A 26,722-nucleotide genomic window follows, 5' to 3' on the forward strand; every position below is an offset into this window, starting at 1 on the left:
GCGAGATCCCTCAGCAGAAAGGTCTCGGCCCTAAGGGGCAGACACTCCGTTTTAACCCCGTAGCAGTGAGCCCACATTTCACAAGGGAACAGACCAGTCTTGAGAAGAGCGCTACTCCCAGGGCCCGGCCCAGCCATCTATGGAAAACTCAGAAGCCCCGTGGGAAATGCAGTAGCAGCTCTCCGGTTCCTAGCGCAGATTCTAGTTCTTCCCCGAAAGGCTAGAAACACAGAGCCCCAAGCGCGGGGGGACTCTCCTCCTCTCCTGACTCATCCCCGCCTCACCCCGGGAGGAGGGTCAAAACCACGAGCCTGTCTGTCGAGTCCGAGGCACGTCCCACGACAGCCGTAGCAGTTAGCGGATTCTACCCGGCTCCATTTCCGTCACAGCACCAAGGCCAAACCAGAAGACCCTCTGGCTCTGCAAAGCTGAGGCAGGAATACCCTTGGCTCATGGCTGGCTGGAATTTAGACGACGGCGAGAGCTTTGCCAGTGTCTGGGAGGAACTTTAAAGAACTTCAGCTTGAAAAAAACCTCTTGGGCTAGACCTTCTAACATCTGCTGGGGGGCCGGCAGCCTCTTGGCCCTCTGTGCTACCCACCATTCCACCGGCAGAAGGCTTCAGAACCCTTGACGGGAGCACACCCCGCCCGCCCTCCGTGAGGAGGATGTGAAAGCACACAGGACCTCCTGCGATCCAGCGGCAGAGCTCTGCTCCCAGAGGCCAGGTTTCACTCTAGCAGCGTCTCCTAGAAAGCACAGGATTTGGGCAGCTGCACACTGCTTAGAGCGCTAGCACCTCCCCTGCCAATTATTCTACATAGCTGCACATGAATCTGGCTCAGTTTGCTTCCCAGCAGCTCTTTGGCCGCAGCCACAAAGGGTGGTAGCCAAAGAGCAGTTCTACAAGGACGGCTGGATGGGGTGATCTTGCTGCAAGATCCCTCTCTTCCCTCACCCTGGCATCTGTGGGGCGACGCAATCCAGCCGCTCCCACGACAATATTTCCCATGCTGAGAAATGGAAACATCAAAGATAAAAACGTAAAACGTAAATAGTGCCATGACGTTCTCCGTTCTGCGTGGAGTCTGGGATCCCGGGCGCTTGCTGGCCAAGGCCCTACCCGAAGCCAGGAGCTGCCGCTCCAATTGCCAGTCTGCTGTGCTTCTCAGGAACCCCGAATCCTCCTCCGAGGACAAAAGAGATGGCAAGCAGAAGTCACTGAAGAGGCAGGGCTCACCCTTCTCGGCCTCCGTCTGCCGCAGCTTTGCTTGGGCTCCTTGCTGCAGGATCTCAGCAAGCCAATTCCTAATCGGAGAGAGGGAGAGTAAGAGAATTAGTCAGTCTGTTTTACATGGAAGAATCCAATGCAGATCAGAGGGGACGTCTACACAGCAGCATTATTTCGGAATAACGGATGTTGTTCCGCAATAACGTAGCGCACGTCTACACAGCAAGCCCATTATTTCGAAAGAACGGGCTTCTTACACCGACTTCCGTAAACCTCCTTGGGATTGGTCCTGCCTAGAGCAGGGGGCTGGACTTGATGACCTTCTGAGGTCTCTTCCAGTTCTATGATTCCTTGTACGAGGAGTAAGGGAAGCCGGAGGAAGAGGGCTCTCCTTCGAAATAAGCGCTGAGTAGACAGGCCCAATTTCGGCCTAAGCTATGCAATTAGCATCGCTTCTTTCAAGTTTAGTCTTGCTGTGTAGACGTATCCAGAGACTCCCAAGGGGAGCTGGGCTGGGGTACAGGAGCGCAAAGGGGAGCACAGGAGCATCCACGGGAACAGATCTAGCACTGCAGAGGAGTAAGCAAGAGAGCAAACAAGACTCCCCCAATCAGAGGGGCAGGACCCCAATCCTTGGTAAAATCGGAGACCGTTCCTGGCTCATTCTGCTCACCAGGGGAATCCCGGTATGACAGCTTGCGCCTACAAGCCTGGCTCTTGGCTTCAAGGAGATTGCAAATAACTGTTTCCCGAGCTGCCTTACAAGAAGCTCCCAGCTAGGAACTCCCCCATCAGCCCATCTCATCTCCAGCTCTCCTTTTGTCTTGGGAGAGGAGAAAGGGACCAAGCTAGCTCTCGCCTCTCAGAAGCGATTGCTTTAGTCTGAGCACGCGCCGTATCTACTTTGCCGGGGCAGTGAGAGAAGCCCTTAGCCAGCACCTTCTAACCTGGCTAAGGAGCCACGTGTCCATTCACACACGGGGATTCACGCAGGGCGTCCTGGCGAGTGTCTCTCAGGGCCTCTACAACGCTCGCGATGGTTTCCCAAGGGCAAAGAAGCCGTTCCCATAGTGAGCCCCCCCCCCTTCTCAGGCCCACGAGAGGCACCCAAAGGATCCATGCCTGGCTGTAACAGGGCACCGGGTTCTGAGGCACATGCAGGCACTACAAGAAACCGGTCCTGACCACGGGCCCTTCGCAGCAGGGAGCGGAGGTCAGTCACATGACTAACTGCAGGCATGTGACCTACAAGAAGCCGGACAGCTTAGGCCGGACCCGCTGAATGTAGAGACCCTGGGCTCAGGGGAGCTCTAGGGTGGGTCTACAGTAGCCAGAAAGGCTCCATGGGGGAAGGTGAACAGAACGGTCAGACGGAGTCAGACCAAAGGTCCATCCAGCCCAGTGTCCTGTCGGCCGACAGTGGCCAATGCCAGGTGCCCCGGAGGGAGGGAACAGAACAGGGAATCCTCACGGGATCCCTCCCCCTGTGACCCATTCCCAGACACACAGAGGCCGGGGGCACCCTCCCTACCCATCCTGGCTATCAGCCATTGATGGCCCTAACGTCCATGAATGTATCTAGCTCTTTTTTAAAGTCCTAGTCTTCACAACATCCTCTAGCAAGGGCTGGAGGCTCTTTTACAACACAAGCTTAGAATCAGGAACGAAAAACTTGTGCACCACGGGGTAAACTCTACCGGCCATGGGGTTAGACAGCAGAGGACAGCCCCCGCCGGGGACATGGGTCCAACTTGCAGCTTCTTGAATACCTCGTGTCTCAGCAAGCAGAAGGGGCCAGAACTCCTAGACGAGGCCAGGCAACTGTCCGCCCATGAGACAGAATCTGCCCCCACGTGGCAGCAGCCTCAGTGTTTGCAATTCTACACAGGAAGCAGCCGGAAAATGCCTCTCGGCTGGAAAGATCCACTTGAAAGCAGAGAACGGAGCAGGCGGCCAAGCACTCCGAACGGCTCCCTCGGGGGGCAACGGTGGAGCCAGCAATTCTCTCCGCTCCTGCCGCTGAGCTTTTACGCTGTTCGCCCGGCAGACAAGAAGAATACCACCACCGGCATGCAACACCCAGCCCGGAGCGGGCGGAGCTGGCAGGGCAACAGACAGAAGAGGCAGGATAGGAGCCTGTCAGAGTTCGGGGGCCGCTGGGGTCCTGCAGCCCTTGTGCAGGAGCGTTTACCACAGGGCTGGGCAATCATTTTTGCAGGGGGGCCACTTCATGGATTGTGGGTAGTGGCTGTGGGCCGGCTCCGCCCCCAAAAGGGCAGGGCCTCAGGCAGAAGGGGCGGGGCCTCAGGTGGGAGGGGTGATTTCCTCTAGGCACCATGTGCCCCAGTGGAGGAAGGAGACCTCACTTGCTCCCCAACCCCAGACCAATCGGGGGCTCGGGAGTGTGAGAAGTCTCTCGGCCCCACCCCTGCCAGGGGGAACTGCCAGCCTTTTTAAAGAGCGAATGACACCGCACACTCCCCCACCCCCAGGTCTCGATTGACACGGGGATGGGGGCACGGCAGGGCAGCTGAGGGCTGGATAGATGCCCATAGGCCATATCGTGCCCACCCTGGTCTAATACCCACGACTCTGCGGGGGGAAACAGGGCGCTCCTGCTTCTCACTGCAGGAAGTGTCAGCACGGTACCGCAGAAATCTCAGCCTGGCAGGGCCTGTGACAAGTCATCTAGTCCAGTCCCCCGAATGGAGGCAGGACTACGTATCATCTGAACCACCCGACTCCTGCTTGGAAGTGTAAGAGCGGAAAAGACAGTGACAGACTCCATAAGCCCCCTAGGGAATTGTTCCAAAGCTTCCCTACCCTTACAGTCAGGAGACTTTTCCTAATGTCCAACCTACATTTCCCTTGCTCCAATTTAAGCCCAATGCTTCTCCTTAGCCACTGAGGACAGGACAACAATCTCACTTTCCTCTTTGCAACCACTTCTTAAAGTAATACGGTCTCCCTATACGCTTCTCTTCTCCAGACTAAGCAAAAGCAATTTTCCCCCATCTTTCCTCAAGGTCGTGTTTTCTGGCCCTTGTACCAGTTTTGTTGCCCTCCTCTGGACTTTCTTTGATTTGTCCACATCTTTCCCCAAGCGCCGTGCCCACAACTACTCCAGATGAGGCCTCTCTCATACCACACAGAGGAAGAATTACATCTCGTGTCTCACCACCTTGGTGCCAATACATCCCAGAATGAAAGTTCACTCTTTTTTGGCAAAAAGTATCACATCGGTGACTAGTCTGCAATCCACGACGACCAGAACCTTCTCTGCAGTTCTCCTTCCTACACAGCCACCTCCCACTTGTGCAAAGTGCTACAATTCATTGCACAAACATTTGTCCTTAAGGAATTTTCCTTAGCTTAGACCACTCTTCTAGAACTTGCCAATATTAGGACTTTTAATCCTGTCTTCTGAAGTGCTCACATCCCTGCTCAGCTTGGCATCATCTGCTAACTTAGTCAGTGTAGTCTCTGCCATTATCCATCCCCTAGTGTGCTTACAAGATCACGTGAGACCTATCAAACGCCTTACTAAAAATCGCTCTATATCACACCTGCTGCTTCTTCCATACCCAGAAGGCTCATTACCCTGTCCAAAAAGGGTATTAAGTTGGTTTGACATTTGTTCTTGAGAAATCCTTGCTGACTGTTACTTACTACTTTATTTACCACAAGTTAAACATGAGTCAACTGTGTGACACTTGCAAAAAAAGCAAACATAATTCCGGTTTGCATTAACAGGAGTGTTGTAAGCAAGACATGCAAAGTCATTCTTCCGCTCTACTCTGCGCTGATTAGGCCTCAACTGGAGTATTGTTTCCTGAAATGCGGTGCCCAGAACTAGAGACATGTGGAGAAATTGGAGGTGGTCTAGAGAAGATCTAGAGAACATGAGCTGTGAGAAAAGACTGCAAGAATTGGGCTTGTTTAGTTCAGAAAAGAAGACTGAGAGGGGACATGATAGCAGCTTTCAAATATCTAAAAGGGTGTTAACAAGGAGGAGAGAGTAAAATTGCAGCAAGGGGGGGTTAGGTTGGACATTAGGAAAAACTTCCTACCTGTTAGGGTGGTTAAACGCTGGAATAGATTGCCCAGGGGGGTTGTGGAATCTCCATCCCTGGAGATATTGAAGAGCAGGTTGGACAGACACCTGTCAGGGATGGTCTAGCTGGTGATTGGTCCTGCCCTGAGGGCAGGGGACTGGACTCTATGACCTCTCAAGGTCTCTTCCAGTTCTAGTGTTCTATGATTATCTTTCTAGGTGGAGATCGGGTTGTAAGCATTACCTTTCCCGGTACTCAAGGTACACTGACCGGTCTATACGTCCCTGGATTGTACTTATTTCCTTTTTTATAGACGGGCACTACATTTGCCCTTTTGCTGTTCTGGGACGTCTCCTGTCCCTCATTAGTTCTCAAAGATAATAGCAAATGGCTCAGAGATCTAGCCCATTAAGTATGTTAGTTGTCATCAAGGCAGCAGGGACTGATGAAAGACATCGAATTTATCTCAGACTAAGTCTTCACGACTGCAAAGGTCAACTGCAGTGGTCGATCTTCCGGAGTTTGATTTAGCGAGTCTAGTAAAGACCCCCTAAGTCAAACGCTAAGGGCGCCCCCACCAAGGCAGGGACTCCTCGATTTGCGAAGGAGGAGTAAGGGAAGTCGACTCCAGCTACTTAATTAACACAGCTGGAGGGGTGTATCTTAATTGGACTTTCCAGTAAGTACAGCCCAGGCCTCAGTAAATTCGTAACTTGTTCTTCCCCAGTGTTAGCCTCAACTCCCACCCAGTGATCTGGAAATGATTACAGTCATCACCCCACCCGGAAACAAGGCCCAGCATCTGCCTCACTATGTGTGGAGGCCTAAACCACCTAGGCTAGGTTTGATGGCCACAAAACCCTGAGCCAATTCAAAGGCACACTCGGCCCTCAGGAAGTTAAAGGCTGAGAAGCCGGGGGGGGGGGGGGGGGGGGGGGGGCTACAATGGCAGTTAGCTCTCTGGCATCCATCAGAGGCACAAGAGGAACCCTACTGAGAAGCATTAGGCTCTGCTCTTCATTTCCCCCACGTGTCCATGGGCTCCGCGGCCTCTTATCAAGTGTAACTTGGCCTCTCTCACGAAGCGCCGTGCGGATCCGTTCTACTGTCACTCTGCCCTGGCCATGTCTAAGGGCTGCTCATGAGCCAGCACAGCCCCCGCAGGTCAGACATCACTCTGACAGGGTTACAGTCCACGACGCACCGGGACGGGCTATTGCTCAGCTCTAGGCCTGAGCTGAATCGAACCTTAGAACAGCCCAGAACCTGGACCACCCAAAGGCGGCACAAAGCAACCAACCCCCAGGTCTGCCCTGCACCTCCTGGAGAGCTGGCCCGGAATCAGAGCCAGGAGCCTGTGTCCTCTACGTTCAGAAAGGGGAAGGGGAAAGGTGGCGTCGCCTCTCACTCCTGACAGTGCGGGGTGCTGAGCTCTGACCCCGGGCCCCAGCCCCGTCAGCCCACGTGCAGAGGCAGCCAGGGCGGCACGGCTGCCGTTTCACTGAACTAGGGAAGCCGACCCTCATCACGGTCTCTGGTTCAGCTCTTTGGTGAGCGCCCCACCCAGCAGCCCACTTTAATACCATTTAAGAGTCATCAGAATCTCTCGGTGGACAGCCGCGTGCCAAGGAGCGTGCAGGCGGATACATTAGCGGCGGCCAGTCCACTCAGGTACGGGGAGAACAAGCTGAGATCAATTCATTCCCCAGCTAATCGATTCCCCCAGCAGTTGGCTGTGTCAGCTGCCCGAGGAGAGTCCTGTAGGGGAAGGGGCGTCTCCCGAAGCTCCCCGCTGCACCCCCCTGAACCGCAGAAAACCGCTCCCTGCTCAGCAGGGATTTCCCTCCCGGCCTTCGCCCGGAGCTCGCATGGGAGGGAAAAGCTACGCAGGCGGCATCAAGCCCCACGCCACTCAGAGCCCCGCTAGGGACGCGAATGGGTGAGGCTTCCCAGCTCCGGTTAACTGGTGGAGGCTGGAGTAGCCCCCCGCCCGCTGTGGGACAGGGGCTGTTCCAGCCCAGCCGGGACAGCCCATCCGCAGCAGGCCCAGCTGCCCTGCAGGCAGGCGAGCTCCAGCCCGGAGGAAGAATCCGGCCTGAGCACAGCAGGGCCGCTGGGTTGGAGCCCCCACCCCCGCGTGCCCCCCTTTTCATTGGTTGAATAGCAAGTTCCACCAGTCAGACAATTCAACTGGATTTTACATCCCTGGTTCCCCACTAGTTAGGAGCTCACCGTGTGCTGCCTCAGCAGCTGGGCAGGCCCTAGGCTCCGCTTGCTCGGGACTCCCCACCCCCAAAGCTGCTGGTATTCCCCAGGCCCCCCCAGAGATAGCCCACCCCAGCGTGTTCTCATCTGCCTGCCCATGACTCAGGAGATGGGAAGGAACTGCCCTGCAGATAACGCCAGGCCAGCAAGAATGAGCCCTGGTCACCTAGCAGGGATATCCCCGCGAGGGCAGGAGAGCAAGGAGCCCCCCACCCCAGCACGGCACGACAGCCAAGTGGGTTTTACCGTCCGTGACAGCGACAACGTGAGCAAGGCAGCCTGGCTACGTCAAGGGTTCAGCGTCCTGCTTCTGTTTGGAAATCAGCTGAGCTTCCTTCAGCGACAGGTACACCTCCTCCTGGGGGTCGTAGTAATAAAACTTCCGGATGTAGGAGATCAGAGGCCTGGAAAGAGCAGGGGCAGGCACAGATCGTTAGAGGACGATTCTTCCTGCCTCTCCACTGCTACCGGCCGCCCCCGCGCCACAGACGCCTCGCCCTGGCCAGTGGATGGCTGCTCCCTCCTGATGTCCCTCCCTTTCCCAGCTATTCACGATCCCCCACACACACTGCCCCATGCTACAGCTGGGATGGGCGGTCCCAACAGGCCAATGGAGGGAAAGGGAAGGGGCAAGGATGCTAAGATTTGCCCTCTAGACTCTAGATCCAGCGCCCGAGAAGTTCCCCCCGCCCCAGCCCGGTCAGGAGAACGTACTTGGGCAGCGGGAGCTCTGGAATGTGGTCTACGCGGACAAGCTGCCTGATCCGGAACCGGCAAAGGTGCTGGAGGGATTTGACGTTGCTGAACCTGGAGACCGGATACAGCAGCTGGACGGGCGTCGGAGGGAGACCTTCGAACAAAGCATCCGGGGACAAGGGAGCACAGCCAAGTTATTTACCAACGCCAGGAGGGAGCAAACCGGCCCCGCAGCGAGCTGTCGCTTCCCGCTGGTCCCCTCTGATGCCCCTGCAGTTCTGCCCCATCCAGCCCTGCGCACATTTCTGGCTGAGCCATCCGGGAACTGGCAGGAGCCAAAGCCTCCCTTTGAGCGACAGCGCCAGGGCTTTGAAAACAGTCACGTTTACAACAGCCGAGGAGGAGGGGAAGCCTGGGAGCCAACGGGCGGGTTTGTAACCCTGGAGCAGCGGTGCCCGCTCTGGGGAGGGAGGCTCCCGGGGGGGCAATTGTTCATTCCTGAAGTCAGGAAGCTGGGCACAGCGACTGCACCACAGTCAAGCCCTGGAGGCAGGAAGTGCTCAGAACAGCCTGGAACGGCTGCAAGCGAGATCCATCTGCTTCCCCCTCCTGGGCTGACCTCCCGCTTGTGAGAACACGCCCGAGCTCAGGGCAGCGACCTAAGCCTGGGCGTTGAGATCAGCGGCAGCAGGCCTGGATTTTCATCTGTCCTCTCAGAAGGGATCCGTCCTCATCCCACTCTACCCCCTCTGGCAGGCAGGGAGTTTGCTGACGGAAGCCTCGCAGGCCAGCGGAGCAGAGTGAAAGGAAAAGGCAAAAGCTCTTCACGCTAAGATGGGCTTGCAACTGCTCCCGGCAGCTCAGGGGGCTGGGAGCCAGCTCCGGAGAAAGCGAAGCGCGGGACTCAACGGAGGGAGGGCTAAGCCTCTGAGAGCTCAGCCGGGGACGCAGCGAGAGATTTGCATGCTGCGCTAGCCATCTGCCTCGCTGCTGGCGCCAGAGACTCACTGGACACCCCCACACCAAGAGGTTAGCAGCATTTCCGCAGCAACCTGGAGCACCCGAGCGTGCCGAGGAGCGCTGGATCGAAGGCACTGGCTCGGGGAGCCCACGCCAGGCAGCGGCGCTTTGTTCTCAAAGGGTCAGAAATCCCAACTGGCCACACGGCCCATTCGGATTCGGGGCTGCAGCCCAGCGATCCAGAGGAAACAGCGCCATGAAGTGACTATTCCTACGCCAGCTCTGGGGAGAAGGGTCACTCGCGTATGTGTCAGGGCTACGTTGCTTTAAAAACCTTCGCCCTGCCCCCCGGGCAACCTGTAGCATCTCACACCCTAGTCTGAGCCGTCCAGACTAATTTCTTTAGGGTTGGGGCTACCTTAGCGTTATGTACAAGGCCCTCTGGAGAACATCAGCAAATACCCCAAAGAACTCCCAGGTTTGGGAGAAGCCAGAATTGGGGGTTTCCTCATTCTCACCTGGGGCTGGATTTTAGCTTTCAGGACCTGGGGGTTTGTGGGTGGGCATGTGCAGGCCTGCAGAGGAAGCGCATGGGGCCAGGCTGAAGGGCTGGGGTGGGGAGAGCAGGGGAACAACGGCTGTCACCCCGTTGCACTGGGTCCACAGCCGGCTCCAGCCCTGGAAAGCACTGGGGACTGCAAGGTGGTGGGTTCAAATCCCCCCGCTCGTCCCCAGGCTGTGGAAGGGCTGACGTCAGCAGACTGTTGTACCCTGTGAGCATTGGCTCCTCTGCCAACCCCAGCCCTGGGAAGCACCGGGGGCCAGGCGGAAGGGTCAGCAGAGGAAGCTGATGGGGCTACGCGCCCGAGGGAGCAAGATGGGCAGGGAGCGAGGTCCCGGCAGCTGAGGTCGCCCACACAGAGGCTGCTGAGCCCCTGGAAGCACCTGGGGCCACTCTGACAGGTCCCTCTGGTCCAATGGGGGCCAGTGCTTCTGGTGGGCAGCCCCCTGACAACCTGCATCCTCTGAACGGCAGGGCAGCAAGGGGGCAAGGAGCCAGCTGAGGCCACCCAGCCGCTGCATCGTGAGCACCCGACACCGGCTCCCAGGAGTACTGAGCGCCCCTCCCTTCTGCCCCCTTTGGTTTTTACCCAGTTCCACCAAACACTGACGTGCCCAGGAAATCACTACACCCCCAGGGAAGGGCCTTGCCTAGGCCGAGGGCTTAGCGCAATGGGCACCGGTCAGGCCTAACAAGGACTCAGGACTGACAGGCAGGAAAGCCACGCCTTGTCACCTTTTATCATGGGAACAGCCTGCCAGCGCCAGAACCAGCCTGCCAAGCCGCTGGAACAGCCCGTGGCCATCTCACCAGAACCCTAAGGCAGAGAGAAGCTCCCACTTTAAAAGCCAGCTGGTCTCTATTCTGGACTGCTGGGGAGGGAGACTTCTCATGCAGTTCCCACCCCCCGGCAAAATCTCTTAGCTCCCATTGGCCAATCTCTCAGTTTCTGGCCAATAAAAGCTGCGATTTTTTACCGGGAGCAGGGGCAGTGTACGAAGCCTCCTCCCCCCCACTCCCCCACCCAGTGTGGAGCAGCCTACAGCAGTCTGCCTGCCTCAGGTTTCTGCTGGTAAAATTGCCTCTCAGCCAGAGCCTGCCTCTGGCACCCCAGCCCCTCCTTTTCCCCAACCCTCTGCCCCCTCCTGCACCCATACTCCCTCCCACATCTGGCACCCTAATCTCCTGCCCCAGATCACAATCCCCTCCTACCCTAGGTCGCATCCCAAACCCCTGCACCCCAGTCCCCTGCCCTAGGTCACAACTCCCTCCTGCACCCCAATCCCCTCCCCCAACCTCCATCCCAGACCCTGGAATTCCTCCAGTAACACCCTGGAAGAGTGCGGCTCTCAACCACTTTGCAAAATCTTGGAGCGGTCCCCCTCAAAAATAAATTGCCCACCCCTGCTCTCTCATCACCCTCTTGACACCTTCCCAGGCCCTGCCTCCCTTTGCACCTTTCTGCCTGAGTCTGGCTGTCTGGGCGGATTCCTCATACTCCAGCCATTTCATTCAGGAGTTGCTGTGCACCCCCGCTCAAACCGCCGCACCCCATTACGGCCCCTAACCGTCACTGGCACTAGCGGTCCGGTCTTCCTTTCCTGCTGGATTTATCCCGTCAGCTTCTGGCTCCGGGGCACAGAAGGAGCCGATGACAGGCTGTCCCAGCGCACGAACGTAGTCTGATAGCAGAACTCGCTTTGCTGTGACAGGGAATCGTGCGCGCGCGGAACCAGCTTGACTTGGGGGAGGGGAGGAAGCCGGTTCCCTACCAATCCTCAATCAAACATGGACTCAAAGCCTCACTCATTCTCCTTCCTTGTGGCAAGCGCTGCCGGCGGGTGCGTTCCAGCCCTGCCGCTCCCCACGGGACTTGAGCGATAGGAGCGACTGCATGAGGCTCACGTGGAGTTTGTCACTTGGAAACCCTCCCATGCACGTGCCTGGCTTAATGCGGCTCTGCTCAGCCGGCCCCAGGGGAGAACTGGGGAGCGCAGAGCCGCCCACGAGAAGCAGCAAACAGCACAGACTAGGAGAAACAGTGAAGTTTTAACTGGCTACCAGCCAGCACATGGCATGATGGAGCACTAGGGAGTCTGTGCTGAGGGGCTGGGCCTGTTGTCTAGTGCGCACAGCCACATCTGCAACGAGCAACCCACAGCCGGGTCTTCTCAGCACTAGAACAGCACACAGGCGTTTAGTGCAGGTACCCAAAGGACCGGAGCAGACACCAACGTCATGCGCGTCAAGTGGCCAACGTGAGAAATCCCCCAGTAAGTCATGCACCCCAGAGGTGGGAGCTGCGGTACGTGCTCCCACCCGGGGGAAGACGGTTGTTAGCACAAGCAGCTGAGGGAGACAGACGTGCTTGCCAGATGCCGGTCTAAAAGCCGCTGTGCAAGCACACTTTAGCACGCTGTGACCAACGCTGTCTCAACCAGAGCCCCACGAGCAGGGCTCGAGCGCATGCCCCACCAGATCACAGATCTCACCCCCCGCCACACACACAAAGCTGTAAGTAGTTGTGGGTGCAGGACTCACCTGGAACTCTGGAGCGCAGGAAGTAAAGGAACTTCCCGTTCTTGGAGTGCATGATGGCTCTCTTTATGAACTCCACCACGGACTGGCAGCGGTCCTCAAATTTGGGGTGACACCAGAGACTGAAGGTTCCTGCCAACAGGAAACAATTCTCGTTAGAGGGAGAGACTCTGTCATCCGTGCTGCTCGCTCGTGCTCTTCGGCTAGGTGACATGCACCACAGCGCTGGCCTATTCAGACAGGCCAGGGACTGAACCGCCCTCTCACACAGCTGGCTAGACACCAGCTCCCACCGACAATGACCCTGGTGCTTACAGATGCCTCTGGCTCCTGCCCTTGTAAAAAAACCAAAACTGTGACCTAAGCGTGCCGGCTGCAGCGATGCCCCCATCAATCTACAGAGACCCTTCAGCAACAGCTCTGTGGGGCTGCCCCACGGCCTCTCAGTGCTTCTCGCTAAAGGATTCTGACACCCCAGCCCAGCACGTAAGTGTGGCTGATGCAGGAGCAGAGCCCACACAAGCAGACCAATCCCAGCAGTGGAGTCGGTCTCTAGACACTGTGGCCTGCCCTCCAAGCGGGCCTGGTGTGGCCCAGGGTCCAGATGCTTCAATCCAACCCCGCCCCATCTACCTAGAGGCGGGGTTAAGGGACACAGGGTGATGGTTCCTCCCATGCTGGCCTGGGATACAATTTCTGCCTGAGGCTAGGGCTGGGAAGAGCTAGAGACACAACCCCTCCCCCATCTAAGCTGCTCGCAGACCTCTCAGTGGGTTAGTCTGAGCCTTAGAAGCCATCCAAGAGAACTCTCCTCCCCCACCGAGAGGCAGCCCCCGCTTGCAGGAGTGTTATAGGCAGGTCTGCTCCTCCCCTCAGCCTGCTGCGTGTGGCCAGAGCAGCCTCCAGCAATGGAAAAGGACGCACGGACTTCGAAGTAGCTCAGGAGGGCACCGTATGGAACAGCTCCACCGGAACAGCCACGGCAATGCTGCCAGGAGCCCCCTCGACACAGGAGCTGTGCCCCAGGGCGGAGAGAGGCACCCCCAGGGAGCACTGCAGGCCTCCTGCACTGAGCGGGGCTTGCAGGAAGTGATAGGTAACCGCTGCGTTACAGACACGCACAGAGCACTGGGCTACCCAGCTCTGGAAGCCCTGGGGGACACAGTGATACTCACAGAACATGCAGAGGGCCACAACTTAAGCGGGGTTGCCCGTACATGCAAATATGTATGCAAATCTATGCAAATAGCATCTTTTACACCGACGGGCATGAATACAAAGATTAAGCCTTAAGTCACGGCACCGGACCCGAACAAGGCCAGTGAGAGCCAGTCAGCACCTCTCAGGCTCTGCCCACAAGGCTAAGCAGCCAGCACTTCCCACAATGCCCCAGGGCTCCTGGCACCTCCTCCTTGGGGGCTAGAAATGCCGACACCCTGCACCCATCTCTGCCAGCCAGCCCGTCCACTTGCATCTTGCAGTGCTCACCCCACCTGGGAGACGCCTTCCCGTTGTGGAGCGTGTTCCCAGGGGAGGCCACGTTCAAAGGATCCCACCCACAGCCCGTGTGTTGAGCCCCATGTAAACCCAAACTGCACGGCAGGCCACATGTTGAGTAGCCCTACAGTAGGGACTGGCCGAGGCATAGCTAAACGCACATAGCTATCCCAGTGCCAGTTCCGGCCCTGCAGGCCTACCCAGGCCATGAGTCAGGAATAGCTACTGTGGCGTATAAACCCCAGGCTGTAAGATCTACCTGCTGCAGGAAGATCAGAGAATACTGGCCCAGTTCTGCCTGCATGCTGCTCGGGACATAGGATGCTTTTGCCTGCATGTATGCTACATTCCTTAGGCACAAGCAAGCGTCCCCCGGTACTTCTCCCCCGCCGGAAATCTGAAGGTCAAACAGGTCTTTCTGCACCATTCCTCTAGCTCAGCCACTTTCACCCTGTAGCAAAGCGCTCAGCTCTGCAGTTTTCAGAACCGTGCAGTAGTCAGTCACCCCTAATGCAAGTGCCGAATGAATTAGACCAACAGGAGCACTAGGGTCTTTCTGCAGAGCAAGTCCTGGGAACGACTGGAGAGGACTGGGGTGTCAGGGAGAACAGGCAGCTCTGAACGTCGTCTTTTATATTCCACTTGGGCCCAGCTCCAGGTCTCATGATGCTGCACACCCTACAGAGACGCAGGGACCTCTCCAAAGCGCCTAATCGACTTCAAAATCCCATCGACTTTCAATCCAACTTAGGCTCCTCCATGTCTCACTTCTGAAAGTTTTATTAATGGGCCACACCTCAAGCAGTTTATAAATGATGGCCCCCATCCAGCAGAGCAGCTAAGCACATGCTTAACATTAACCAGGAGGAATCCCACTTAAAAATCAATAGCTAAGCGCACACTAGGTGTGCTCTGAGGAGCCAGCATCTAAGCACCTCGAAGAACAGTCAGGAGAGGGGGGTTCAACCCGACACACACCCAGCTGTGATGGTACGGCCTCACAGCGGAGGAGCCGCCAAGGAAGGGTCACTAGCCTTACAGAAGTACAAGAATTAAGTTTGAGAGGCAGTGAAGAAGACTTGCTCCAACTCTTGCTCCTGGAAGGAGAGGATCACACTGTACAAGAACTTTTGGCAAGAGGGCCTCAAATTCCACATTACAACCTGCACCCACCCATTCCAGCTTTATGGCAAGAGACACTGTCTAAAGGGGAAGTGAGCTAGGCAAGCTCAGAGGGAAACTTTTTGCAGGCATGTCTTTAGAAGTTGGTATCTACTGAGGTGACCAAGTACTCTGGTACTTGGACAAGTAGCTACAGACTGCAGGGTTTGTAAGACGGTACCTCCTCAAAACATCTGAGTCTCTCAGGTACGTGCTACCCTCCGGAACATTTTGTGCACAGTGCCAAGACAGAAAACCACATGTGAACGGCAAATGCGGAGGGGGAAATGGGGGGGAGAAGTATCCTTCAAGCAAGATGCCACATGAGGCAGGAAGCTGGTGTGAGCAACACACAAAGACTTCTCAGAATAGAAAAGCCACACGATCAAAGTTAAAACTTCTGCAGGGAGGCTGACAGTTTGTACGAGCCAGACACACGCACGCTGATCTGCCCTCGACTCAGTTAATGAGGAAGTGACCAAAGGCCAAGGCACTTAGCCGGGACACTCCTGTCACCTGGTAAACGGGAGGCGATAACGATTACGACTCAACAGCCCCAAAGTTTTGCCAGTCTTCAATCGCCAGAACTGAACTGTTCCATCAACTGCCCCATAAGAACAAGATACAGCAGCTGCACCCTGAGCTAGGTCTCCCACACAGGTCAGGTTTGATGGTCACAACGGTCCCGCCTGGCTTCCAAGCTCTATTAAGGAATCAATACGCTTTTTGTATTGTCTTACACAGCAGCTTTGCAAGTCCATTAGCTCCTTCCTACTAAGCTTTCCCAAAGTGAAGCCTGCAGAGCGGGCGGGGGGAGGAGGGGAGAAGAGGGAACAGGGAATCTGTTACATTGCTCTGAACTCCTCTGAGAAGGGCCCTCCCATCCCCCTCCTCCTCCTCCTCCTCCACTGAGAAATGGACCAATGGAGCATTTGCCACCCAAGAGCCTCCCGTGGCCACTAAGCCTGTGACGAGCTTGTCTGCAGAGCCGGCCGCAGCCGAGGCGGGACTGGGTGCTATGACAACGCGTGGGCGAATGGCTCCGTATTTAGCCTTCGCTGCTGAGAGCAGAAAGGGGGGGGGGGGCGTTTCACAGCCTTACGCTGACAAAGTAGGTCCAAATATTTACACCGAGGGCAGCAGCTCTCAAACCTCTCAGCCCATGGAGCCCCCGGCTCAACGCAGACTTTTCTGGGCACCACCAGCCATCCGCCCAGGACAAGGTGGGTGCAGGAGCAGGCTGTGGGGTGTCTCAGCAGGGGGGGGGTGGATGACAGGAGTAGGGCACTTACCTGGCTCCATGCCTCCCGCCATTCCCGGGCACCGCCCCCCCACTGCTCCCACGGCCAGACTCCCGGCCAATGGGAGCAACGGGGAAGGCCTCCACATGAGCAGTTTCCCCCAGGAGGGGGAGGGAGAGGGGCAGTGCACAGAGCCGCTTCCTTCCCCGCAAACCAGATCCAACCCCAAGGTTGCCCTGCCTGTAGTGGGAAGCCGGTGCTCCGACCTTGCAGGGAGTAGAAGAGGAGGGGCAGGGCGGGAGCACCAGCTCAGGCTCCCCATTGCAGAGGGGCAAGCCTCAAGCCCACCTGCAACACTATTGGACCACTAGCGAGCCACGAACCACACCTGGAGAACCACTGACTTAGGGCCTTCGTTAGCGCCTCTGTGACCAACCCAGTACTGACCCGCCGAGGGCTGCAGTTCGGCATAGAAGCAGAGCCCAGGCTGGCGGAATGCAGGGTCTGCTTTGCAGGCAGGACAATGTACAAAGCGCAGCTCGTTCCGGGCGCCTAGGGACGGAGTTACAGCGCGGAGCTGATTAGCCGATCAGGACAGGGCTGGGACCCAGGGAGGGAAACCATTCCCAGAACCGGGCTGCTCTTACCTCGGTAGTGCTCCATTCTGGTGTGGTGGGTGATCCCTTGGGACCGGAAGCTTAAGCTCAGGATGTAACGCGGGTCGGAACTGTCGCGTACCAGGAAGGATCCGTCTGGTTTCCCCTTGAGCTTCATCTCGGCGTCTTCCCAGTTCATCGGTCCCCAGTACCAACCACACTGCCAGGAGAGAGGGCGAAGAGGCCTTCAGACTGATAAGTGAGGAGAGGCACTTGCCCATTAACACTCTTTACTAATTGGCTTAACCATCAAGGGATTCAGACGAGGATGTTAGAAGCCGGTTATCGGGCTAATCGTATCATCGATACGATCAGTCGACAGGGCCGCTCTGCAGAGTTGCGGCGGGAGTCGCTCCAGGAGCCGGCTCGAGCTGGGACTGAGCAGCCCGGGCCCCTGCCAGCTCCGGAGCCACCCACGCTGCAGCGGACAGCAAGGAAGAATGAACAGTGTGGCATGTCTGTAGCTGTTGGCAGACATCGCTCTACAACATTTCCTCTGCAAGGAAAGTATTTCACTCCAGGAGCTGCAGTTGATCATACTGGTATATACTGCTGTTAACTCCCCCGCCAACAAAGGCTATCAGCCACGTGCCCCCCCATCACCTGCTCTGGGGAGGAGTTTAAGAGCAAACTCAGACAGTTCAGAGCAAGTAAACAGCATTAAACTCTTCTGCTCTAGCTATACTAGCAGATAAACCAGTTTCGTCACTAGTCACATGGCTGGTGATCACTGGCAGCACCGAGTCAATTTCTTAGAGCAAACAGGAGCATCATTCCAGCACACATACACAATGTGTCTTTACACATGCAAGCTTCCGAAATAAAGAGAACATCTCACACACGCCCCTTCCAATTCCATCCACGTGTTTCTCAAGCTGGGGTGACTATACAAGGGGAGAATTTGTCACTGGCGGGGCTGTAATTAGGGGAATACAGCTTCCCTTCTCTTATCCCTGTCTCATGCTTCCAAACCCATTCGGGGGAAGCTTGAAAGCCCAACAGGGCAGCTCTCTGAGTTAACCCACAGACGGTCCAGCAACCGAGAACCTTTGGAGGCCTCGCAAGAGCAGCCACAGAAGCCCTTACCTTTTCCAGTTCTCGCAGGCTCGCTGCAAAGCTGCTCGAGTCTGGTCGGTAGAGAGGACACGGAAGATGCTGGGTGGTCTGGCCGTTCGCTGCCTCCATCGCTCTGAACGGGACAATGCGGGGAAACGCATCTGCAGGGAAACAACCGCCACGGCAGACAGCGGTCACCTATTTACAAGCAATGCTGCAAAGAACACAAGCCGCCCTCCCCAAGCAGGCCCCGGGTTCTAGAGGGCCAGGCAGGCACAGAGAAGCCACGGCAGGAGAAAAGCAGCTGCCTTGATGGCCGGACAGCGTCCTTGGGAAGGAGCCCCGAGCTGGAAAACCTGGCTAGCAACTCCAAGGCAACCAATTCATTGTCTTCACTGGCAGCCCCTCCGAGGGCTGACCACAGACACAGGGCTGCTTGAAAAACGGATTGCAAAGGGAGGCCGTCCATGCAGTCTAGGCTCCAAAAATTGAACAGCCTAAAGTTAGAACCAGGAAGACAGGAGACTGGAGGCGAAGGGACAGAGCCCTGTGCGTGATGCCACCCAGCTCCACAAAGCCAGATGTCCATGAGCCCAGGGGGCCAGCACCGAGACCTACTCCCAGAACTGCCCCAACGCTAGAAGCGGCTGGCTCTGTGCACATGCCAATTCTGCTGAAGCGCAGAGAGGAAATGGAGAAGAGGGGAGGGGGCCCGATGCAAGAGGGAAGCGAGGACACTGAGCAACGCCGCCAGCCACAGTCCACGTACAAATCATTTCACAAGGAGCCTAGAGGCCTGACTCAAGCATGTCTCCGCTCCGCCCTGCCTTATCTGGCCCAGTCAAAGGGGCAGCGCCCGGGCCTTGCTATCGCGCTCCCGGGCGATACAGCCCGAAGTACGGCCATACGTTTGCCAGGCCAAAGCAGCCTTGCCGCTAAGCCTAAGCTGACCTGGAGCGTGGGGTGGAGGCGGCGGAGGCAGAGGGAAAGACTGCAGGGAGGACCCCATCGGACCCACTAGAACGGACGTAGGCAGCGTTCCACAGATATCATCTAGAAGAGAACAGAAGCAAGAGAGGTTGAGAAAATAGGGAAGGAAGCAAGCTGCCAAGGGCGCAAAAGCAAGCCCAGCATTCGGCTCTGCTTGCGGTGCCGGGCGGGAGGGGAAGAGACAGCGCATGCACCAGCAATTCAGCCTTCCGCTGGCTTCTCCGAAGAGCGGACGTTGGTGCAACCTCCCTGCAGGCGTGCACCCCACCCTGCAAATCAAGATTGTCCATTTCTAAACTGGGTATTTAGGGGGAACGGGGCTGGCTACAGATGACTAAGAATATCAGTGCAGGCTTTGGGAGGTCTAACGGCCCCACCCAGCATGCAGTCACGTCCGCGGCGCCCAAGTTTGCATTGCCGTCTCAGAAGCCGGGGAGCGCTGCAGAGCGAGCATGTTAAACCCAGGAGAAAGGGCCCGCCTCAGTGTCCTACAATAACCCTCCCTGGAGAGGCCTTGGAAAAATTCTTTGCATGGGAAGTGAAAATGGGAAGGGACCCTGGGCACTGTACTCCAAAACGGGACAAGAATTGAAGCCCTACCAAGTCCAACCCAGACACAGGGCCAGGAAGGAAGGACAGGGCGAGGGGCGCAGAGTACCTAGAAGGCTGAGGCTTCTCCGGGGCGGAGGCGGAGGCGTCGGAGGGTGAGGGGAGGTCAGTCCTCGCTGGGAGATGTCCACATCCACGAGTGACACAGTTTCCCCTGAGAGATTCATGGAGAGAGACGGGTGAGAGATTGCCCCTGCTCCAGAGCATGCCAGGGGAAGAGACTGTCACGCTGCAAGGCGGTGGCTTGAGGGAGGTTTGGAGGCCAGTTTCCATGCAGGCCATAGGCCTCTGCTTCAGTCTCATATTAAACGCTCCCAAGCTGAATTTCCCCTCTGCCCGGATTTTAACTTGGCCACAGCAGCTCAAGGGTCAGGCTCCAAACAGTCAAGTGCGAGCAAACGGCACAAGCTAGCGAACACAACCTCCAATGGGCACGCAGAGCCTTTCCATAGGAGCCAGCCAGTCTGCAGGCGACTAAGAGGGGCGGTTTCAAGGCTGACAGGACAGGCAGTGTGTGGGTGGGCATCTGAGGTATCGGCGGCAGAAGCACGTTCCGAGCAAGGAATCGGAGGGGTTTCCGGTTTTTCAACACTTCACTTGCTGCACTGAACAAACCAGTGCTGCCAATGTGCGCATCTCGTGTACTCTCCTGGGCCATGCTGGACACCCATGGAAAGACGCCAAGCGCCCAAGGCTGACGGAAGGGTCACATTTTGAACGTGACAGTGCATTTGTGTGTTTGGCTATGAAAGGTATCGCCTCGCCAGCCACCCCAAGAGGAAGACAGTCGGCAATACGGCAGGGGCAGTTCTTTGGCCACGTTCTCCCTCCATAGGCTTCACTGGGTGCTTCCAATTTTAGATGTGGATGCTGACCAAAGCATTACAAAGGGTCCCCTGACGTTCTATAGCTCACAAAGTGGTTTAAAAGGCCAATGGCATGCATGGGAACCTCTGGCCAGATCACAGAATCAGAAGGAACCTCGAGAGGGCGTTATGTCTAGTCCCATCGTGTGCTCGTGGAAGGACCAAGCAGCACCTAGATCAGCAGTGGGCAAATATCGGCCCGCAGGCCGGATTCGGCTTCCCAGGTTAGCCCCTGGTGGGCTGTCACCACTGTGTTTACCTGGGCCGCCGCAGGTACGGGCGCCACAGCTCCTGCTGGTGCAGATTGCTCCTCCCAGCCAATGGGAGCTGCAGGACGCCATGTCCTGGTCCACGCCATTCCCTGCCAGGAACAGCGATCTGTGCAAGCACTGTACCTCCAGCGGTCCAGGTAAGTATGTAGTGGCCCACCACTGGCGGACCACTGCCATTTTACTGCCCACCCCAAGATGGACCATCCCTGACAGATGTCTCACCTGCTCTTAGATATCCAGAGATGGAGAGTCCACAACCCCCCAGGCAATTTATTCCAGTGTTTAACCCCCCCAGACAGGCAGGAAGTTTTTCCTAATGTCCAACCTCAAATTCCCTGGCTGCAGTTTAAGCCCCTTGCTTCTTGGCCTGTCCTCTGAGGCCAGGGAGAACAATTTTCCTCCCTCCTCTTTAGGGCACCCTTTTAGTTCCTTGAAAACTGCTCTCCTGCCCCCTCTCAGTCTTCTCTTTTTTTCAGCAAAACAAGCCCAATTCTTTCAGTCTTCCCTCTTTGCATCAGTGTCACCCTGTGGACTCGTGTTTCACTTGTGGTCCACTCTGACCCCTGGGTTCCCTTTCTGCAGGGCTCCTTCCTAGGCAGTCGCTTCCCATGCTCTGAGAGAAACGGATTCATCCACTCAGGCAGAAACACTTTGCATTTGTCCTTATTCAATTGCATCCTGTTTACTTCAGACCATTTCTCCAGATCATTTTAAATTATGACGCCCACCCTCCAAGGCACTTGGAACCCCCTCCTAGCTTGGTATCATCCACAAACTTTGTACATGTACTCACTATGCAAGGGGTGGGGAAACTATTGCCCATGGGCCAAATCCGGCCCACATCAAGTCTGCACGCCGTGGGCCAGCAGCCCTGAGCTTCCCCACCACCGCCAGCGTCGGTCCAGCCTCTGAGTTTGTTTGGTTCATTTCCCTCCTTGGGAGCAGATGAGTAGCGAAGTTTGTTTTTCAATTGGGCATAGCCCCTGACTGTTTTTATGTGGGTCAGTGGCCCCAGCTGAAAAAAGGTTCCCCGCCCCTGCTCTGCGTCTTTATCTAAATCACTGAAGATACGGAGAAGACCTAGTCCCAAAACTGATCCTACTTGTTACGCCCCTCCAGCGTGACAGCCAGTGACGACTACTCAGAGAACAGTTATTTCTTTGTTCTTTTCCTATTGTAACTTCGGAACCTACCTCCTTTTCTCCAGGATTCCCTATTGTAGGCACCCAAGCACCACCAGCCTTCTTGGTGAACAAAAGAGGCAACAAACCAGGGAAGGGCAACTAGCAGCACAGAGGCTGGGAACAGCTGGCCAGATCGTTTGGTTTGGCCCAGCCCAGCACGGAGCCGGCCTTCTAGAAACGCCGTAGCCAAGAAGGGGGCAGGAGGAGGCATCTTGTGGGAGGATCTCCTTTACACAGATACATGGGTCAGGTGATGCTGTGGTAAGAGCTTATGGGCCAGAGCGGGGTGCCACCGCCCCACCGCACAGGAGTCACCATTCCAAGGCGAGGGTGGCACTGGCTCAGTCTCTAATACCTCCCCCTGCAAAGGGCTTCCACCACCTACACGCAGGACCCAAACCCAGGTCACATACCCCAGCATGCCAAAGGCTTTTACAGGACCGTGTGGCCCTCTGCCACCTTACTTGCCCACCCCCGCCAGAAGTCTTACAGACAACGTGCCTGTGGATTCCAAGGGGAGTGCCAGCCAATAGTCTAGGATCAAGTGATTTGGGGTTCAACCCCCGTTTAATGCTGCACAGTCTCTCTCACGTTTGGGGGCCTGCCTGAACCCAGGGTTGCGGGGGGAATAGCTCAGTGGTTTGAGCACTGGCCTGCTAAACCCAGGGTTGAGAGTTCAATTCTTGAGGGTGTCATTTAGAGATCTGGGGCAAATCTGACAGGGAGGGTACTTGGTCCTGCTGGGAGGGCAGGGACTGGACTGGACGACCTTTGTTATTTATATATATATATAAACCACCAGGGCTTGACGAACTGTGGCGAAAGCTGCTCGCCCACACTGCACACGCGCAAGAGCCGCATTGCGCACGCACATGCCACTGGTAAACAGGGCGCCGGGCTGAAATCTACTCACCATGGGTGAGTAGATTCACTAGATTGCCAAGCCCTATATATACCAATGGAGATATACCTAACACAGAACTGGTCAGGTTTTTAGGTTACTTAGCTAGCACTGACCCAGGTGCTGAAAGTTTCTGGACCTGCATGGCTAGTAAGAGCCGTGTGATTTTTTTAAATGATCGTACTAAAGCAGCTTCCTTGATTTTATTCAAGAGTATCAAAGCAACCCTCCTAATACCAAGCTGAAGACTAAAGCAATCCAATTATCAAATCTACAAGATAGTGAGACTATCGGATTGGACTTGCATCAAATACTAAAAATAACCAAGCCTGATCGATTCTGAAGAGGATTCTAAGCAGCTGTGTAGTTATAAATCCCAGGCGAACAATTCTGCCGAAGTAAATCAAATCCATATCTTGGGGGCTAGCTAAATCTCTTAATACAGGAACTCAATCGTCATTTGAATTAACCTCAGAGCCAGCTGTACAGCCCGCTTCCTCAGATTTCAATTCTGACTCTCAACGGCTAACTCTCTCAAACTGCTTCAAGATGTAATATTTGCACTGTTGCACACCCAGGAACCTCAGCCCAGTACTAGATTAAAAACACAGAAGAAAAAAGGTCCACTTAACAGAACTCCGGATAAGCAAAAGTTGAACCTTTATTCACCAGAAATTACAGCTGGCAATCTTAAGTCTCTGGATTTTTAAACGGGGGGGGGGGGGGGGGGGGGGGAGGGGAGAGGGAGGGGGAGAAGGCTTCCTACGCTGCCCCTGTTCCCAGCAAAAATTCTCAGTTTCTATTGGCTGGAAACAGAGATTGGTCAATAGGAACTAAGATTTTGCTGGGTAGGGCGGGAACAGCATGAGAAATCTCCTTCCTCTTTTCCAAGCTGTCTGGAACAGAAAACAGCTAGCTTTTTAAAGTGTGAGCTGCTCCCTGCCTCTTGCCCATCCCGCTGCTAAGGTCACACTTCTGGATGCTGGTGCCCTTTCAACAGTAAACATGAAAAATGTGAATCAGAACAAGGAGCTGCGTTCCTCGGGACTTGGCTACACTGGCTTGCTTCTGTCGAGGGTCCCCCACACACATTTAATAAGGAACAGATTCTGAGCTTTAAATTCACCCCCGACCTTTATCCTCGTTAACGTCCCAGGACAGACAACCCTTACACTGGTGCTGGTTTCAGGGGCCTGTGAGACTGTCAGTCCTAGTGAACCGCACAGCACTCAGTAGATGAATGGAAGAGGAAATCTTCATTCCCTGTAATTAAATCTAAAGAGCAGCAAGCCAAGGTGTATGCAGTACAAGTGTGTCACTTCATCTTTCTAGCCTTACCTGTGAAGAGAGGGCTGAAAGCAACCGGAGAAAAGGCACTTTGAGTTCTTGTCAGTCGGGGTTTCCTATTGAGAAAGAGCAAGAGCTAATGAATACAGGAGGCAGCAAGTCTTCCTCAGCTCTGGAAAAACCGTGCGGCTCGATCTTCTGAAAAGCCAGTCCCTCTACCTGCAGTGCAGTTTGGTGGACAGGAAACACACACAAATACTAAGCCAAAACTGATTTAGAAAACCAGAAAGTGCAGGTTGAGTTTCTCTAGTCGGCACTCTCTGCTCCGGCTACACCCATGGTCCGGCACGATTTCAGTGAGCCAGATGTCCATTTACAGGTGTGGCCAATTTTCCTACACGCCCATAAAGTTTGTTTACAGCCACCAGTCCTGGCTCTCACTGCTCTGTGCTGTTATTTAGCTCTAATTTATCCCTTACTGTCTTCTAAAAGCCCAGGAAGCAGCGGAAGGATTGGTCATGCTGCTAGACAATTCCAGCCTCCTGTGGTCTGGTAAATTCTTTGGTTCGGCACCAGTCAGTTCCTGAGGGTGCCAGACTAGAGAGGTTTCGACCACCACGACACAAAACTCAAGTCTCTAAACTGATCATTAAGTTCATTTCAGGAGGAAAGTCAGAGCAAATCTACTCCAACGTGAGCTGTGCAGCCTGTTTCAAACGGATACAATGCTACGATGAAATCACTCTTCCCCTTGGTTGGCCATTACTGCAAGATGCCTTAGGTGAAGCATGGAACAGCCACACAGTTACAGGTTACATGTAGAATGCAAGACCAGTCAACTCTATTGACGCTCATTTCAAGTGCTACACGTGGTACCCAGCCTTCCCGAGACCGTCAGACCTGGTGAACTGCGGAAAAGCTGCCCTCTAAGCCCATTTAGCTATATGGGAACATGGCTTAAAATGTACCTCTGAGGACTCCTCCAAGCTGAGTCAAAATTTCCTTTCCAAAATGTACCTGGTATATGGCCTAACAAATGTAGCCATGTCCCGGCACTGTCCTGTAAGAATTAGCCTTTGACAGCATCTTCCACTGAACGATCCTGAAGGGTTTTGCAAAGGTGGGTACTGTCACCAATTCACAAGGCAAAGTAGCTGCAACTTGGCTCAAGATCCAAGTCTATGCATGGCAGATGGGGAAACTGAAACTCAGCAGTCTCTCTTCCTCTTTCTTTTAGAAGCTAGCGCTTACTGCAAGTGGCGGTCTTGCAACAGTAACTCCAGAGTTAAAAACATTCTCGAACTTGATTCCTTTCTTTATACTCAGAAGTACTATTTTTGGAGCGCTCAGCCACATTCTGGTATCTGAGCACAGCCAACGCTGACCACGAACTGCTGTTCAGAAAGCCTCCGGCAAGTAGCCCCTCCGGCCTACAACCTCACAGGAAGCAGGTTTTTTGTCCCACCACAACAAATGAAGAAACGAGCCTGCTTAAAGCTTGGTTTGCAGAAGCTGAGTTTCATGCAAGGCCGTCAGAAATACATGGCTGCCACTTGAGTGTTTTCTAGGCAAATCAAGCCTGACTCTTGGCCTGTGCGCAAGTTTTGATCTTAAGTGTGCAACCAAATTCTAATAAGAGTGTCTACAGGGGTAGTTCCCTGTATTGCATGCAGCAAGGTAATACTAGACCAGTAGTCTCCAACCTTTTTACACCCAAGATCACTTTTTAAGTCTCAGAACAGGAAGATCTACCGCCCCGCCCCTTCCTTGAAGCCCCACCCTCTCTATTCTCCTGTCCATCACTTGCTATCCCCTGCCCTTATACACTCTGTTAATCAGTTTATTTTTAAATTATTCAGTATATAAAATTAAAATCACGTTTATAGTTATGAAATAAATGGTCTGTTTTTAATTCATGCTATTTAAATGTCAAATGAAACATTTACAATTATACATTTTGTTCTGTGCTATTTTGTAAATCTAAAATCAAGTATTGAGAATTATATATTTTTTTCTTCCAATAAAGTCTCAGTGTGACACTGACTGAACAGTATCTGCCAATGTCTTGAAGTCTGGGTTGTAGCCTGAGATTGCTAGTCGTATACAGTCCATCAGATAGGCATCTGTGATCCTGCGCTCAGCCTGCGAAGCTTGCTCCAGCACAGGTGGAGCTAGACGCAGCCTCCCTGGGCTGAGCGCAGGGCAGCCGGGCTGGAGGGAAGAGAAGTGGCTGCCCGGCCAGCTGGCCATGGCACTCAGCCAGGGTGCACCAAGCTCCACATGGGCAGGCGCAGAGGAGAAGCCACCTATCAGCTGGAGGACGGGGCAGCCTCTTTCAGCTGAAAGCCACAGTCAGCTGGCTGGGGTGTTTCAGCCCTCCCAGCTCCCACCATTCCTTGCAGCTGCTCACCTGTGTTGTTGCTCGGTGAGTAGCTGCTCCTCAAATGAGGAAATCTAATGTAAATGTACTGCGCAGGCGGGCAGTTCAGAGGGCTCAAGAGCTACTCTCAGAGCCCCTGAGATCTACCGGTAGATCGCGATCTACTGGTTGGTGACCACGGTACTAGACCATTGTCTTACCAAGACCTGCCCCAAATGCTGACCACTTGAAAGATGTCAAATGCAAATTTCCACCTAGGCTAGACAAGTCAATTTGTGCCAAACAGGTTGAACCTCTCCGGCCAGGCCACCCCCG

The 26,722-nt window shown here is 55.1% G+C and overlaps 1 protein-coding gene across 2 annotated transcripts in view; it reads right to left on the minus strand.

Moving 5' to 3' along the window:
- Positions 1-205: 205 nt before the first annotated feature.
- Positions 206-26,722, minus strand: part of SOCS7 (suppressor of cytokine signaling 7) — a 34,347-nt gene continuing 7,830 nt past the window's right edge. Inside the window, exons 2-10 of one of the 2 annotated variants that reach the window (XM_014574111.3) lie at positions 24,079-24,143; positions 19,567-19,671; positions 18,870-18,971; positions 17,949-18,079; positions 16,854-17,022; positions 12,311-12,439; positions 8,266-8,401; positions 7,798-7,955; positions 206-1,308 (exon numbers count right to left, since the gene is read on the minus strand). In XM_014574111.3, the coding sequence (XP_014429597.2) occupies positions 7,835-7,955; positions 8,266-8,401; positions 12,311-12,439; positions 16,854-17,022; positions 17,949-18,079; positions 18,870-18,971; positions 19,567-19,671; positions 24,079-24,143 (958 nt within the window). In that variant the 3' untranslated portion in view covers positions 206-1,308; positions 7,798-7,834. The remainder of the gene's footprint in view (positions 1,309-7,797; positions 7,956-8,265; positions 8,402-12,310; positions 12,440-16,853; positions 17,023-17,948; positions 18,080-18,869; positions 18,972-19,566; positions 19,672-24,078; positions 24,144-26,722) is intronic. The other variant, XM_075911502.1, reaches the window with a different exon arrangement.

The sequence above is a fragment of the Pelodiscus sinensis genome, chromosome 29 (genome assembly GCF_049634645.1).
Source record: "Pelodiscus sinensis isolate JC-2024 chromosome 29, ASM4963464v1, whole genome shotgun sequence".
NCBI lineage: Eukaryota > Metazoa > Chordata > Testudines > Trionychidae > Pelodiscus > Pelodiscus sinensis.